This window comes from Rhipicephalus microplus, chromosome 3, assembly GCF_043290135.1.
Source record: "Rhipicephalus microplus isolate Deutch F79 chromosome 3, USDA_Rmic, whole genome shotgun sequence".
Lineage (NCBI taxonomy): Eukaryota > Metazoa > Arthropoda > Arachnida > Ixodida > Ixodidae > Rhipicephalus > Rhipicephalus microplus.
Window position 1 is genome coordinate 168,776,553 of NC_134702.1, and position 16,270 is coordinate 168,792,822.

General features: G+C 45.0%; 1 protein-coding gene across 1 annotated transcript in view; it reads right to left on the reverse strand.

The window, feature by feature from the left end:
* LOC119170683 (putative oxidoreductase TM_0325) overlaps positions 1-15,420 on the reverse strand; it is a 31,692-nt gene extending 16,272 nt beyond the window's left edge. The window contains exons 1-5 of the mRNA XM_037421922.2: positions 15,282-15,420; positions 3,011-3,150; positions 1,794-1,886; positions 633-771; positions 103-143 (exon numbers count right to left, since the gene is read on the reverse strand). Of these exons, the coding sequence (XP_037277819.2) occupies positions 103-143; positions 633-771; positions 1,794-1,886; positions 3,011-3,150; positions 15,282-15,318 (450 nt within the window). The 5' untranslated portion in view covers positions 15,319-15,420. The remainder of the gene's footprint in view (positions 1-102; positions 144-632; positions 772-1,793; positions 1,887-3,010; positions 3,151-15,281) is intronic.
* Between the last annotated feature and the right edge of the window lie 850 nt (positions 15,421-16,270).

The following is a 16,270-nucleotide window of genomic DNA, read 5'->3' on the forward strand; positions in this document are numbered from 1 at the left end:
TCAATGAGGCGCCGTAGCCCGTCGCAGATTACATGGCGGTTGGGCTTAAGTTTACGAAATCAACGACTTTCGAGCCTTGATAGCTCGAGTCGTTCAACTCACCGGATTCTTGGATGCGACGCTTGAAACATTTATGACAGAACCTAAAAAATAGGGAATCGAAACGAGAAATCAGCGGATTACTCTAGTTGTCCTGGCAATATTATAACATGTTCTGCTTTCACTGAAGTGCTGCCCCCTCTAATGTCATTATAGCAAGTGTTCATTCCTACGTGTAAGCCTAATTTCATTAAAATGAAAATAAAGCGATCATTTTATCAGCTGCGCATAACTGTGATAGAAATATATGTAGCAAGCGAATCGTTGCAGTTGCTTACAGTTATTAGCAAGCTAGCTTGAATGATATACGCATTGACAGCGCCCTCGTGGTTTTTTACCGTTGGCGTTGGTCTTAAGTTTTGGTTTATTATATATATTCAATATGGCTCAGACAAATGACAGAGAATTTATGTTACAAAGTTATGAGTAAGGTATTTCAAAAAATTTAAGCAAAGAGCACATTGAACAGAGCCAGGCTAAACATTTTCGGTTCAATGGTGATATAACACAATTAAGTACAACTAATACACCACCTTTGGTGTGACGCAAGTAGGGAAGAGCGTTTTTCATCATGTAGAGTGGACCACAAAAGTTAGTCGCCCATGCCCGGTGAAAGTCTTCCATAGAGGCTGTTTCGACGGATCCTTTTTGAATAATCCCAGCATTGTTAACCTATATGGCGCAAAGAGAGAGCATTTGTAACACTGCCTGAATACATTATCCACAAAGAATACGCGTAGCGGCAGTGAATCATGATAAAGTTAGCGTAAGTGCTTGATAATAATACCCCAGCGCGTTCCGCATGCACCCGCTTTGTATTCATAAATGTCATTTTTTGGAATAGTGCTTCCCATAAAGCTCATAAAATTTAGCTCATAGAACTTAGCATAGAGTGCAGAAAGCTTCAGCCTTCTTTTCCGACGGTACGAAGAAACAAAAAGATTGGTGCACTTATTACTTTAGTCCTGCCCCTAATGTGAGCTGCCGCTGGCGTGTTCATGAATGCATCGTAAAACTACAAAAAATGCGATGACGTTCACCACTGATCTAGGTATTCGAAAATATCTGGAATATAGAATCACTGAAGATGCTGCAACGGAATCTACAGTAACCTACAATCTTCTGGCGAGTGCTGAACCGCACAAGCCGATGGATTGTTATCGTTGTTAGTTTCACCATAACTCGATTCTGAACAATTTTTCATACCCTCTCAACAATGAAGTGTTCGGCCGAAAAATGCAGTACCACATCTCTGAAAGACTGCTTACTTATGCGTAGGGTTGATAGCTTTGCTTATCAATCCTACGCATAAGGAACATAAATAAGGCAGATCTGTACGCTACGCTCTCACTTTCTATTCTAAGTTCTTCCAAATGGTGTAGGTATGAAATATGCTTTTGTGCAGGTGCATAACATAGTTTAATTTCAATTTGTAGAAGTCTGTAAATGTAGCAAGCACGTAGCAAGCATAAAATATGCGTCACAGCTTGCCAGCCGTATATTTCATAGTAATATGCATAATATTTTAAGTTTCTGGAACACAAACGTAACTGAAAGAGATTAGTATGTTATAGTTAGTGTATGTTTATCACAATATTTTCCTTGCGCTTTCTGCATGCACACTATTCATATACACGTGGAGGCCAATTTCCGCAACGTTATTTCTTACCATGAATGCAATGCATATAACTCACCAGTATATCAATTTTTCCGAAGTGCTTCACCGCCTTGTTAACAACACTCGCGACTTCTTTTTCGACCGATATGTCGCCGGGAACTACAAGCACCTGGAAAGTATTTGGAAGCAGAGTAATAAAGTAATTAGCGCTGTGCAAGTTTTGGTCAGCAACATTACATCCATGTCGAAGCTTTAGTAATTCTCCGTGAGATACATGAAGAATGGTGCTTGACGCAGTTTTAATGCTTACGGCGAATAGGACACATTCTGAGCCCTTCAAGTACTGTGTAGACTGGAGCCTGGCGCAGCATAATATGCAGCCGCAGGCTTAAGTCTCTGCAGCATTTTTACGATAGACGCGGAATATAATAGAATTTTATATAGGACGTGGAATTTAGTATATATGACAGACGTGGAATATATGTTAACATATCATGCGTCTATCAAGCTCATTGGCGCCTGTGCTCGCGTTCAGTTCAAGTTCTTCGTCGTAAGAGCGAACGACGCCCGTACATCCCATATCGAGTTCAAAGGGGTGCCGCTAAAAGAGCGCTCTCTATGTTACCAGGCAAAGGGTGACAGCAACTGGCTACAAGCGCCGCCGCCAGGTATCGAGACACTCATGAGAAAAACATCGATAGAGGTGGGGAGGCGTTGCGCGAGGACTGCCTAAAAGTGTTGTACTACGCGTCTCTTGTCTATGGGCGCTATCCGTGGAGCATTCATATGGTCTTTCTAGGTGTTTAGGTTTATAGACCGCATTTGCTTTCAACGTTTTTGCAGCTTTACTGTAAAAAAGAAAGAGACCTAGAAAGACAAAGGAGTTTCTAACTGCTGTTTCTTTGTTTGTCTTCGTCATTTGTGCTATTTTCATTAGACGCTGAAAATGAATCAGGCTGGAGTACTTGAGCTAGAACAGCGAACCACTTCAAATAAACGCGTAGATCACAGCGTAGCCCCGGCACGAGAGGGGCGGGGGGGCATAACATCCATGTCTGACCACTTCAGCCGAGGCGCTTGCTTTTTGCGCTGTTTTAACAAAAACATAAGTAGGGTGCGGTTTATTTCTGACGCGGAACTATGCATGGGCCAAATAAAGTGTTTTCAAAAGTGCGTATATTTTATGAAGTACAATAATCAGCAGCAAATAATCAGCCTGCTTTCAACTCGCAGGTGTTGGTGGTCCCTAATCGTTCTTATTGGCTAAGATGGGCAAAGCTCCTGGTTACTTGCCTTGTCTCTAGGGAGCCCTCGTTCGTAGCATGCTTCCGCTACTCGCTTTAGGTTGGATTCGTTCCGTGCAGTGAGCGTAAGCCAACAACCAGCGGAGGCAAAATGTAAAGCCGTGCTTTCACCGATGCCCGTTGAGGCGCCTGTCAACCAGGAAGAGGCCACATTGAGAGGAATGTTACCGCAGTAATGTTAGTTTCAAACAGAAAACAAGCTAGCACGACAGATGGCCCTAGAAAGCGAGTACTGAGCTTCACTTTGCGTACGTGTGACAAATCTGAACAGTAAGTTTTTTATAAAACTATGTAGCGAGACATCTCTTTGATTTATGGGTAAGTGGCGTTTTCACAACCTTTCAATGATAATGAGCAGAGCTTGTGGCAATGCACGAAACGCCTGCTGCGACTTAGCGTTTAGACGGGCTCGCTCCACAGGGCACTATTTTTAACGCTACGGGCTAGTATCCTTCTCTCTGTGACGCTGCCTTTCTAATCAGCACGTGAAGTCTTTGTCGCATAAACACAGTTATGCGAATATATTGGAAGAACAGTGCTGTGCCCTCTGTGCTCATCGTCGCGGTTTATGCGCTGTTCTGCCACAGTATTCAAGAAAGAGTAGCCCACAAAACAGCCCTCGTACGATCATGGACGTTGGCGTCCATCACGCAACTTGCGGGCGCCTAACTCCTGCCCGAAATTTCCATCTTATTCCCTCTTTCGGTAACAACATATGGAAGCGAAGATCCTTATGGTCGAGGCTTGTCCGTTGGTGTTGGCATTGTGCGCCGCAACCGCCATTGACGATGACGATGCTGCTGATGAAGATGAAGACCAAGCGCGTTCCAGCCCACATATTCTCTTTCTGCCATCACATCACAGTGCATGCTAGGTACCCAAAATACGTCACAACGATGACCTGACGGTGAAGATGATGGCGATAATTATCACAAACAACAACTGACTTTTGTGGTATATGAGGTCTCGATGTGCTCTACGATGCATTTCTCATGATTATAAACAAGCAACAACCACAAGGGAAAAGTGCCCAGACCTCGTCTATATATGCCAAAAACAGCTTAGGTACGATACCACAATGTAGAAACCCCTTTATTCCGGCAAAGCTAATCAGCTAGCAAGGTACGCACATCAACTGAAAGAGTTATGTAGAGAGAGTTGTCAGAGAAACCAGCGCATAGAAGATTGAATGGATGATGTGCAGTGCTGCATTCGCTGTAGTGTTGTATTTAAAAGTGATCTGTGGAAGCTGTTCGTAAAAACGCTTTTTCCGTAGAATCAAGATGGGCGGGAACCAGCAGATTTGCGAGAGATCTTCGACCTATAGTCTCTGCCTTCGTCGACGTCATGACCCCATGCCAACACTAATCATGACCTGGCTAATTGAACCCAAGGTAAATTCTGCCATTTTAATTACAGCCTTATCAATCAAGATCAAACTCTTCACTGCTATGCTCAATAAGCCCTAGCTAAGTAGTATATTCAAATTTAAGGCAAATACGATGGGCTTTTCACTTCGAAGCAGACCGAGGAGATAAGCAGACGACCAAATAAAGAAGCTTGAAGAAGCTAGGTTATCACAAGCTCCTCTATGGCTCCAGCCTTTTAGAAGTAGTGCAAGCTGAACAAGGAGGAGGAGGAAAGATTGAGCAGAAGGACGGGGAGGTTAGGCAGTTCTTAGACTGGCTAGCTACCTAGTGCTGGGGAAAGGAGCGAGGGGAATAAAAGATGCTAGAAAAGAAATGTTGCAATGACAGAGAGAGCAAATACGTAAATAGCGACAAACGAAATGCAAGATCAATGATAATAAGACACCAAAGTTTGTCTCTGAGGCCAGTTGTCCGCAAAAAGTGAAGCAAAGCATTCAAAGCCTTCTGAGCTGAGGATGGGCTCGGCAAATGACCCAGAATCCTTTCTTCCGACAACGGACGATGATCTAGTCTATCCAAAGATTTAGCAAGTTCTTGTCTTGGCACGTTGAAGTGGGTACACTCACATAGAAAGTGGGCGATGGTTTCTTCGCAGCTGCAGTAAGTCATGCATGTAAAAGAGCTGGCCATTCCAAAAAGATAGAAGTACGCGTTCGCGAAGGCCACTCCAAGCCACATTCGGCATAGAAGTCTCCTCTGCTCGAGATATTCCTGAGGGAAGACGAAGCTGGAGATACGGATCGAAGTTATGCAGTCACGCGGTTGTGAATACTGTCGAGTTCCACTGTGCTAGTGTGAGATCACGTGCAAGCGAACGAAGTCTTGTAGTTGCGTCGGATCTTGAGAATGAGATAGCTCTGTATTGGGTACCGTCGTGCGCAGATCTAGTGGCCTCATCTGCGCGGTCAATGCCGTATATACCGCAATGACCTGGTATCCGATGATACATTATGCTGTGCTGTTTCTCGAATGCTTGGTGATGAATAAGTCTTATTTCAGCCACTAACTGTTTATTAGGTTCATGGCGAAAGGGTGACATGTGGCATTAAAAAATAAATTTGGTGAAAATCAATACACGCATCTAAAAAACTGTGTATTGGTGACGTTTCGATTGGAGACCGATCATCATAAGACAAAATTTAGTTCGCTCTGATGCAGTTTTATGTAATCTTTCAGCCGAGAGAGAGAGAAAAAAAAGTGCACAGATACATCAGTGGCCAAACAACTCATCATATACTCATAGTTGGTCCATACTGATAAGTAAAGTAGTCAAACGACCATGTGTGCTTGAGCCTACTTCCACCTACGCATAGCTTGTGTATTTTGTGCAAAAAGAAGTGTACACACAAACAGTGGCCAAACAACATGGAATCAAGACAAGTTTTTTTGGTCCAGGTGGCTAAATAGTTCAAGTGGCAAAAATAACCCCAATCTAGTGATACATTGTGAAGTTTCACTCCTCAGGCTCACACCTCATCAACTTCATCCCGTAGCTTGAAAATGACGCCAAGTAAATTGCTTGCGATCAGTGTCGCTGTGGCGTTGCACCGGTTCTCCCAACCGCCTCCTTACTTGCTCCTAAAGCCTGACGAAGATGGCCACGTTAGAGCAATGTGGTAAAGGCTTAAGGAAAAAAAAAAGAAAAAAAAGACAAACAAACAAGGGTCACTTGTGTCACAGCTCTGCACAAAGAAACGTGTAGGATACGCACATGCCAAGCTGCTGTGGGGCTCAGAATGTTTAAAAAATATTGGAGGTTGTTTTTCAATTTTTTTTTTACCCTGGGGATTGAATATGTTATTCACTCGTTTATCTGCAGAGTGATTTCATGGGGGGCGGGAGGGAGCTCGAAAATTCTTCGACAGTTACCCACCTTTCTCGGAAAGTGCGTGTTTACGTTGCACGGCCGAACACGTGCTCTGCTCGAGATGAAAGAAAAAAATGCAGAAAAAAAGAATAAAAAGAAACAAGTAAACAAAAACGTTTCGCTGGGATGAATATTATTCTGCATCCTCCAGACAGCGAATTGAAGAAAATATGCCTGGAGTGACAAGCTTTTATTGTATTAAATTTATAAATGACTTATGATTCGCGCTGTTCACGTTCTTTTGTGCTAAAGAGACCGCTTTTTAAGAGTGTAACCTTGATGGAATCAAATGGATGGTTTCCGGAGTTAATATGCCGAGACAGGGGCAGATCCGAAAGTGAATGAACATGGGAACGGCGGTTATTGAAGCAGAGGCGGAAAGCCGTGTCAGTCTATCCTATGTATTGCATACCGCATATATTGCACTCGAGAAGGTGGTTTAGATTAGAGCTGTCCGAGTTAAGGTTTCAAATAATGGAGTACTTGGAATTGGCATGTGTGCTTTCACCAACGTTGGTTACCTGCATGTGTTTGCACACCTCGCAGCGGGCCTTGGCGCATGGCTGAAATCCAGTTATATATGTCTTATCGGTTTTTGACCGAAAAGGATAATTGTGCTTGACACGTCTATTAACCACTCGTGGAGGGGACGGGAAAACTTTTGATAGCCATTCACTCTGTTGTAAGATCTTGTGTCTTTGTTTACGTTAAGGGGGTCTACCAAATGTTACAACCCACTTTTTCTGTCCCTCTTTTTTATTTATTTATTCCCCTACACACACACACACACACACACACACACATATATATATATATATATATATATATATATATATATATATATATATATATATATATATATATATATATATATATATATATATATATATATATATATATATATATGTGTGTGTGTGTGTGTGTTATGAGGAAGAGCTTTATTCGAGACTGATGATGGTATCTACAGATGAGGAAATTATATAAACGATGATGACACGACCAATTGATAAAGAAGAGTCGGTGACTGGGCTCACAGCAATTCCTCGCCACGCAGGAAGCGGCCTTTTGGCCGCGCGAGAGCCAATATTAAGAATTGCGTCGGTTATACAGCTTCGTCAAGAAACGTGCACAATTTCTGTCCCACGGCAACGGTAGTCAGAGGGATCGTTAAGTGGTGAGATACGGTAATTAACGGGGGACGTTTGTTAAATCACCATATAGGGTCCTATAAAACGACTGAGAAATTTTTCACATAAGGCGGGCACGCGTACGGGAGTCCAGAGACGAACTTTGTCTCCTGGAGAAAAGGAGACAGCACAGTGAGTTGAGTCATAGTGAGACTTGCGGGCTTCCTGTGAGATGCCGGTGTTGATTTGGGCCAGATGATGGCAGTGCTCGAGGCGAGACAATTTTGTGCGGATAAAGGGCCTGCTGAGATAGCAGGAGTTGAAAGGAAGGAGATGTCGAGAGTTACACTTGGAGAGTTAGCATGGACCAGAAAATAGGGAGAAAATTCGGTGGTGCATTGCATAGCCGTACTGTGCGCGAACGTTACGAATGTCAAAATGGCATCCCTGTTCGTGTGGTCAGGGTTGACGTACATGGCAATCATGTCCGAGAGGGTACGATGAAAGCTTTTTGTCAAGCCATTTGTTTGTGGATGATAAGTAGAAGTTGTCTTGTGGATGGTGTTGGCGGCTCGTAGAACCTCAGCAACAATAGAAGAAAGACCTTGCCGTGGTCGCTGAGTAGAACACGGGGAGCTCCATGGCGTAAAAATATGTTACGCAGAAAAAGTGGGCTACTTCAGTGGCTGTACCAGCGTGCAGCGAGTTTGTTTCCGCGTAACGAGTGAGGTGGTCAACAGCCGTCACAATACGATTTCCATTGGAGGTCACGGGAAGGGGGCGTACAAGTCTATCCCGACGATTTCGAGTGGCAAAGCGCGACAAGGAAGAGGTTGGAGAAAGCCAGAAGGAGCACTAGTGAGTCGTTTCCGCCGTTGACATAAGGCACACGAAGAAACATATTTGGCAATGGCGGATGAGAGGCCAGGCCAAGTGAACCGACTGCGTATTTTGTCGTACGTTTTGCGATAGCCGAGATGCCCAGCAGCAAGATCATCGTGGAATGTCGCAAGAACCTGACGTTGTAGACAACGCGGTATAACGCGGATTCATTTGTTTCCTTCAACTTGGTGAATATAGCGATGTAAAACACTGTCGTGAAGCTTGAATTGTTACAGTTGTCGACGAATTCGGGCATTCGGAGGAGCGTATGTGCCTTTTAAGCGTGCTATTACAGAGCGCCAGTAATGACCAACGCGTTGATGGGACACAAGGGTAGGTGGGTGGCCAGATCTTAGCCAACTGAGACCCGCGATGAGTAATGGCACGGTGGAAATGTGTGACGGTGGGCTATCACGGTTGGGTAGAGGCCAGCGAGAGAGACCATCTGCGTGACATAGTACCGGGTCAGATGTCAGGGCTTGCTTGAACGCCAGGAAAGCCTTTTCACAGTCTTCGGACCAGACGAATGCCGTGTTACTTGCGAGCAGTTGATGAAGTGGAGATGCAAGCCTTGCGAAATCGCGTATAAATTGCCGAAAGTAGGATGCCAAGCCGAGAAAACTGCGCAGGTCTTTCTGATGCAACGGACGGGAAAACTCGAGGACGGCGGCAAGTTTTTCAGGATCCAGTCGAATACCATCTTCGCTGACGTGGTTCTCTAGAACGTTGATCGTCTTGCTTGCGAAGGTGCATTTTTTCGTATTCAGCTGTGAACCAGATTTTGCAAGGCAATCTATAGGGCTTCTCCGAGACGTTGCAGATGTTTCGAGAAGGTAGACCAAAAAGCTATGATGTTGTCGAGTTAGTAGAATCAGGTTTTCCACTTCAGGCCATGCAGTACGCTATCGAATATACGTTCGAAGGTAGCGGGCGCGTTACTAAGTCCGAAGGGCATTACGTTAAATTCATATAGCCCATCTGGGGTGGTAAAAGCCGTCTTCTCATTTTCAAATTCGGAAACTGGTATTTGCCAGTAGCCCGATCGCAGGTCAAGGCTGGAAAAATGATCTGCGGCATTGTCACGGATGGCCATTTTTGGCGACCCCGCGTCACGGCAATTAACGGGCGCCGTACTCTCCCACTGACCGTGGGAACGGCGGGCGCATGAAAGAGAGCCGAGAAGTACAGAATGGGGTGCTCTTCTTCGAACGTCGCCGCCGACGTTTGATCCTTTTGTAACTGCGGCGGCGTCTACAGGGTCGTGGAAGGCCGTGATGTACCCCGAACAAGGATTAGACTACGGGACGCACCGGCTGAGAGCCCAAACAGTCTGACCGTTCTCACAGAGAAAACCGTGAGAAAACCTCTGGTGGCCAAACCGTATGACAACACCCCAACAGGTTGTCACTGTCGCTAGTTGAGGGCTCTCCCCTAATTAAAAAGGGGTGGGGTCAATATATTTTTGGGGCGGAGTTTCCATCAATGAAACGCGCAAGATTGGACCCATGTAGAGGTCTCTTGTCCCCAAGGAAGAGAGCGAGGAGACACGAGGGGGATTTAAGCGCAGGATTTTGGCCTTCTAGGCAGACTAGTCGCTGACCAACATGGTGTAGAAACAGATCAACAAGCATCTCTTCTAGAAGTTTCTAGTGTGGCTTTCTATCGGCTGGCTACCTAAACTTAGCCGTTCGTCTAGTTGTGACGCGAAATTAACGCCTGCAACGTAGACATCGGGACTTCGCCTCGAATTAGCTCAACCTGCTCGAAGTCACCTGCAAGCAGTAGCCACCCGGAGTCAGCAGCGTTGCAACACCGCCGACATCGCAGTCGTGCCAGAACTGTCTTCGACTTCTCGCATCCGATCGTCGGGGACGCTAGCTGCCGGTCATCACACGTATGCCTTCACCTGTTTATATCTTCAAACTTTCTCCTCCGAAGTTCTATTATTGTTAGTTTGTGTAGTTTGTAATAGTTCTCTCTAGTTAGCTGATTTATTGTTTCTTTATGTGTATTTTTGTTGTATCAAGTCTTGATGTATTTTGTTAGTTGTGTTGAAGGGTTGTACTAGATCTCGTGTGCAGCACTATCACTAGAGTAAAGTTTGTTGTGCTTTCTCACGTCTCTGATCTCGTCACTGTCTCTGCTTGCGTACGGAACAAACTAACATGCTGTCATTCCCGTCGCCGACTTCGCGCTGGCGACGCTAGAGTGGGAGCTTGTAACAAAACTGGCGTCCGCGAAAAGGACGTTCCGTACAAGAGTAAGACAGTGAGGGGTGAACGAGAACCGTGCGGACAGCGTGGTGATAGAGCCACACAGTTGAAGTGGTTGCATCCTGCATAAGATTGCGCTGGTTTTATAGTGGCATTATAGTGACAGTTTGCAGTATGGAGTGTATGGAGTTTGATAAGTGTATCGCGCATGGTAAGCAGTTAGGCCTCGAGGGCGCCGAACTGAGACAACGGGTTAAGGAGCAGCAGGAACAGGCGCAGGCGTTAGCGAGGGAAGAGCGGGCACTGGCCTGGGAGGAAAAGGAAAAAAAAGGGAAAGAGAAGGCGTAGAAAAGGAGAGAGAGCACGAAGAAAATGAGAGAGAGCGCAAAGAAAGGGAGAAAGAACGAGAAGCGGCAAGGGAAGCGGCAAGGGAAGCCGGAGAACGGGAAATGCAGTTACTGCAATTAAAGATTCGCCTCAGTGAGAGTAGCAGGGTGAGGCAATCCAGCAGTGAGCACGGCGATGCCGGGGGGGAGCCGAGTTTGAGAATACACACAGGTAGACTGCTCGTCATCTTTGATGAAGGAAGGGACGACTTAGATGCGTTTATACGCCGGTTTGAGAGCATCGCCAGAGGGCAAATGTGGCTGGAAAGCCAATGGGCGACGACGTGTTCGACATGTCTTACAGAAGAGGCGCTAAGTGTTTATGCAGGCTACCACCTCCAGATGCAGTGGACTACACCAAGGCTAAAACTGCCCTCCTGAAGCGCTTTCACTTCACGGCGGATGGGTTCCGAGACAAGTTTAATAAGGAAAGGCCTAGAGGGAGGTTCCGCAGGCCAGTATGGGGTTTTCACCCTTCGAAGTTCTCTACGGCCGCCATGTGAGGGGACCTTTGGCGATACTGAAGGAGCTGTGGACGAACGCCGACTTGACTGAAGAAGCTAAGACGACGTACCAGCATGTCTTCGAGCTTCGGAACCGTTTGGAGGAAACTTGCCGCCTGGCACACGAGGAGTTGGAAAAAGCCGGAGCACGGTACACGAAGCTGTACAATCGAAAGGAGAAGAAGCGGAGTTTCAACCCGGGAGACAAGGTACTGATTTCACTTCCCACCGACACGAACAAGCTGCTGCTGCAATGGAAGGGCCCTTTTGAAGTCCGGGAAAAGAAAGGGGAAGGTGACTACGTCATAGACACGGCTGGCGGCAGAAAAATCTTCCACGCCAACTTACTGAAAAGGTACGAGGAGAGGGACAGCAGCCCACGAGGAGGCTTTTCGAAGTCTCAAACAATATGTCTCTACGGAGCCGATACTACGGCTACCTAATTTGCACCAACCATTCGTTCTTCGAACGGACGCATCGGACACAAGTCTCGGAGCCATGCTCATGCAGGCCCACGAAGGCAAGCTCCAGCCCACAGCTTATGCCAGCCGAAAGCTGCTTCCACGGGAGGCTTCCTAAAAAACCTTCGAACGCGAATTTCTTGCGTTGGTACGGGGAATTCAGATATCTCGATGGACTTATATGGAGTACATTTTTGTGTCCAGACAGACCACGAGCCTCTGAGTTATATCCAACAGGCGAAACAGCTGAACGCTCGAGTACTTCGTTGGAGTTTACTACTCCAAGAGTACCAGTTCACCATTACGCATATTAAGGGTAGCGAAAACGTGGGAGCCAATTACTTGAGCCGGATATAGTTCTTGAGGTCTATGAACATGTTATTTTTTTCCTTTCGTCATTGGATTTCTGTTTGTATGTGCATATTTCATTGTACAAGAAGTGTATTTTGAGTTAGTTTCTTTTTGCTTAGTTCATTGATTGTTTTTACATGTTGTAATGCACAGTGAAGGATTTCACTACAGTAGAGGAGCGCACCTGTTCTGTTTTGTTTCGTAGTATACATTTGTGCAGTGTATTCTGTATTGATGGCTGCCGTACACGGCTATTTCTTTTTCTTGTTGTATGGCGCATTGATATTGTTGCGTGTAACTGAAGCTGGTATTCTAACAATTGTTTTTTTTCCTTTTGTTGTTACTTTGATGCACTCTGCCTATTTATGTTGTGTATGAGAGGGACAGTCCTCATGTCTCCCTTGTTGGTGGTGTTTTGTTCCTTGTTGTCGAAAAATTCCCCTCTGTGTGAAGCAAATGTTATGATTAACATTCTGAAAGTGGGGGGCAATGTCACGGACGGCCATTTTTGGCGACCCCGCGTCACGGCGATTAACGGACGTCGTACTTTCCCACTGACCGTAGGAACGGCGGGCGCATGAAAGAGAGCCGAGAAGTACAGAATGGGGTGCTCTTCTTCGAACGTCGCCGCCGACGTTTGATCCTTTTGTAACTGCGGCGGCGTCTACAGGGTCGTGGAGGGCCGCGATGTACCCCGAACAAGGATTAGACTACGGGACGCACCGGCTGAGAGCCCAAACAGTCTGACCGTTCTCACGGGGAAAACCGTGAGAAAACCTCTGGTGGCCAAACCATATGACAACACCCCAACAGGTTGTCACTCTCGCTAGTTGAGGGCTCTCTCCTAATTAAAAAGGGGTGGGGTCAATATATTTTTGGGGCGGAGTTTCCATCAATGAAACGCGCTAGATTGGACCCATGTAGAGGTCTCTTGTCCCCAAGGAAGAGAGCGAGGAGACGCGAGGGGGATTTAAGCGCAGGATTTTGGCCTTAGGCAGACTAGTCGCTGACCAACATGGTGTAGAAACAGATCAACAAGCATCTCTTCTAGAAGTTTTTAGTGTGGCTCTGTATCGGCTGGCCACCTAAACTTAGCCGTTCGTCTAGTTGTGACGCGATATTAACGCCTGCAACGTAGACCTCGGGACTTCGCCTCGAGTTAGCTCAACCTGCTCGAAGTCACCTGCAAGCACTAGCCTCCCGGAGTCACCAGCGTTGCATCACCGCCGACATCGCAGTCGTGCCAGAACTCTCTTCGACTTCTCGCATCCGATCGTCGGGGACGCAACGCTGCCGGTCATCACACGTATGCCTTCACCTGTTTATACCTTCGAGCTTTCTCCTCCGTAGTTCTATTGTTTTTAGCTTGTGTAGTTTGTAATAGTCCTGTCTCGTAAGCTGATTTATTGTTTCTTTATATGTATTTTTGTTGTATTAAGTGTTGATGTATATTGTTGGTTGTATTGAAGTGTTGTACTAGTTCCCGTGTGCTGCATTATCACTAGAGTAAGGTTTGTTTTTTTTCTCACGTCTCTGATCTCGTCACTGTCTCTGCTTGCGTACGGAACGAACTAACATGCTGTCATTCCCCTTGGCCGACTTCGCGCTGGCGACGCTAGAGTGGCAGCTTGTAAGAGCCATGCAACGAATCTAGTGCATCGTTGATTCGTGGGAGAGGGTAGACATCTTTGCGCGTTACTTTGTTCAGTGCCCAGTAATCCACACAAAAACGTACTGTTCCGTCTTTCTTTTGCACCAAAACAACTGGCGAAGACCATGCACTCGAGGAAAGACGTCTGATATTTCGTCCAATTGATAAAGAAAAGTCGGTGGCTGTGCTCGCAATGCATTCATTTATTAGTGTGAGCGCAGTTGCTGAGTGAACCGAAGGCGGGAAGCTGCAGTGCGCCGGCGGCGCCGGAAGATCCAGCGTTGTCTGGAGCGGTCTACAGGTCGTAGTAAGCGACGACCTGGGTGGAGCTCCAGTCAAAGCGTTCCCACGTCAACAAATTTGATTGATGCAGAATATCTATCTATCTATCTATCTATCTATCTATCTATCTATCTATCTATCTATCTATCTATCTATCTATCTATCTATCTATCTATCTATCTATTTATCTATCTATCTAACTTTCTCTTTCTCGATATATATATATATATATATATATATATATATATATATATATATATATATATATATATATATTAACCTTTTTTCCCGTTTAGTGTATATATATATATATATATATATATACAATAATAATGAGATATAACAGACAGTAATGCCAAGGAATGTACAGGGGAAGTTATTAACATTAATGGAATGTAAATAAGAAGAAAGAAAAGTGGATGAAGGTCGTAGGTTCGATTCCTGCTTACAGTTGGTAATTTTTTCATCCACTTTTCTTTCTTCTTATTTACATTCCATTAATGTTAATAACTTCCCCTGTACATTCCTTGGCATTACTGTCTGTTATATCTCATTATTATTGTGTTAAAAACACGAAAAAAAAAAACGAGCCCTTAGGTATACACTTCTTTCCCTTATATATATATATATATATATATATATATATATATATATATATATATATATATATATATATATATATATATATATATATATATATATTATTTTTATCACTTTTTTACATAAACGCGAGTTTTGAGTTTTTTCGTCGTTAGCTCTCACAAATGTCTATCGTGTCACAATATGTTGATTGTGATTTCATTGTTGTAATATTTTAGTCAAGGTGGCTTCCAGTTCCTACTTGCACTGGTCATAAGAAATATCGAATTGAGTCCGTGTGGCGTGAGCATTCATCCGGCGTTTTAATACGGTTTTCCCTTGATATGCCAGCCCGAGCAGTTATCTTTATCGCTGGATTAATAAAGTTTGTTACCTATGTACTTGATATTGGGAGCCTATGAAAGGTATATTATTCGCACACAGTATGCCCGTTCATGCCTGTGCATCAATATAGCAGATTGAACAGTTTAGTGAATCGGAAATCATAAAAAAAACATTTTTACTCACCGGTTATGATGGCCACTTTTCCTTTCAGATTTTGCATTACGCCCTCAGGTACAAGCAAACTGTGATGTCGCTTGGGTATGAGAAGTGATCAGCCTTGTCACATCGAACGAAGCATATGTGCTGAGCCGCACCCTGTTGTCCAGCCTAGACTGTCACTCTAGCAGGTCACCTGTCGAATCTTTCTGCCGCCGGTCATTAACCATTCCAATTTCAGACAGGAAGCCAACGCAGCTGTTTCAAATATAGTCCCCTGACGCGAAAACATCCTGCAGTCTTCAGAATCAAGAAGGGCACTCAGCACGTGTACTGTGTCCAAATTGAACCGAATGTGCGTGTAGAAAGAATTGGCAGTGCGGTTCGACAGCGCAAAAAAATAAGTAAATAAAGGAAAGTATTAAGGCTGCTTCGCACAAAGGATGCCGATCCGGAAAGAAGAGCGCAGTAATATGGCGTTCTTTATTTGTCCTAAGGTGGCCTTTTTTGAAGACGATAGCCTTTCTTGGGGACCTTCGATGAAAAACTTTTGGTCTGCCTGCTTGTCTGCTTGTTTGGCTTTATTGGTACTCTAAACGGCACCAATGCGGCCAAACAATATTCCAAATGGCCGACACCATCCGCAGCGCCCACCAATGTTGCTCAAAATTCAGCATTCATACTTGTGCGATTGTCAATTAAAAATCAATATTACGCATATCTGAGGCACTATAAAAACACGTCAATATTATGCATGTGTATTTTTTACTAAGAAGTATGCATAGGTAATACTAAGGATCGTAGCCTTCATAAAGCTGCGCTGGCCATGCAACGCTTGCACGAAAAGGCAAGTGTTTAAAACGCTTTGCTAATACGGTGGTGGCACCTACCCGTCGCTTTGCGTTCTACACGTTATCACCTCAGAGACGGGCACGCACGGCTCGTGCCCTGTTTTCCAGGATAACTGCCAGATAGCGCCCATGTCTCACGTGTGACGTGACTTGATGCACTCGTTC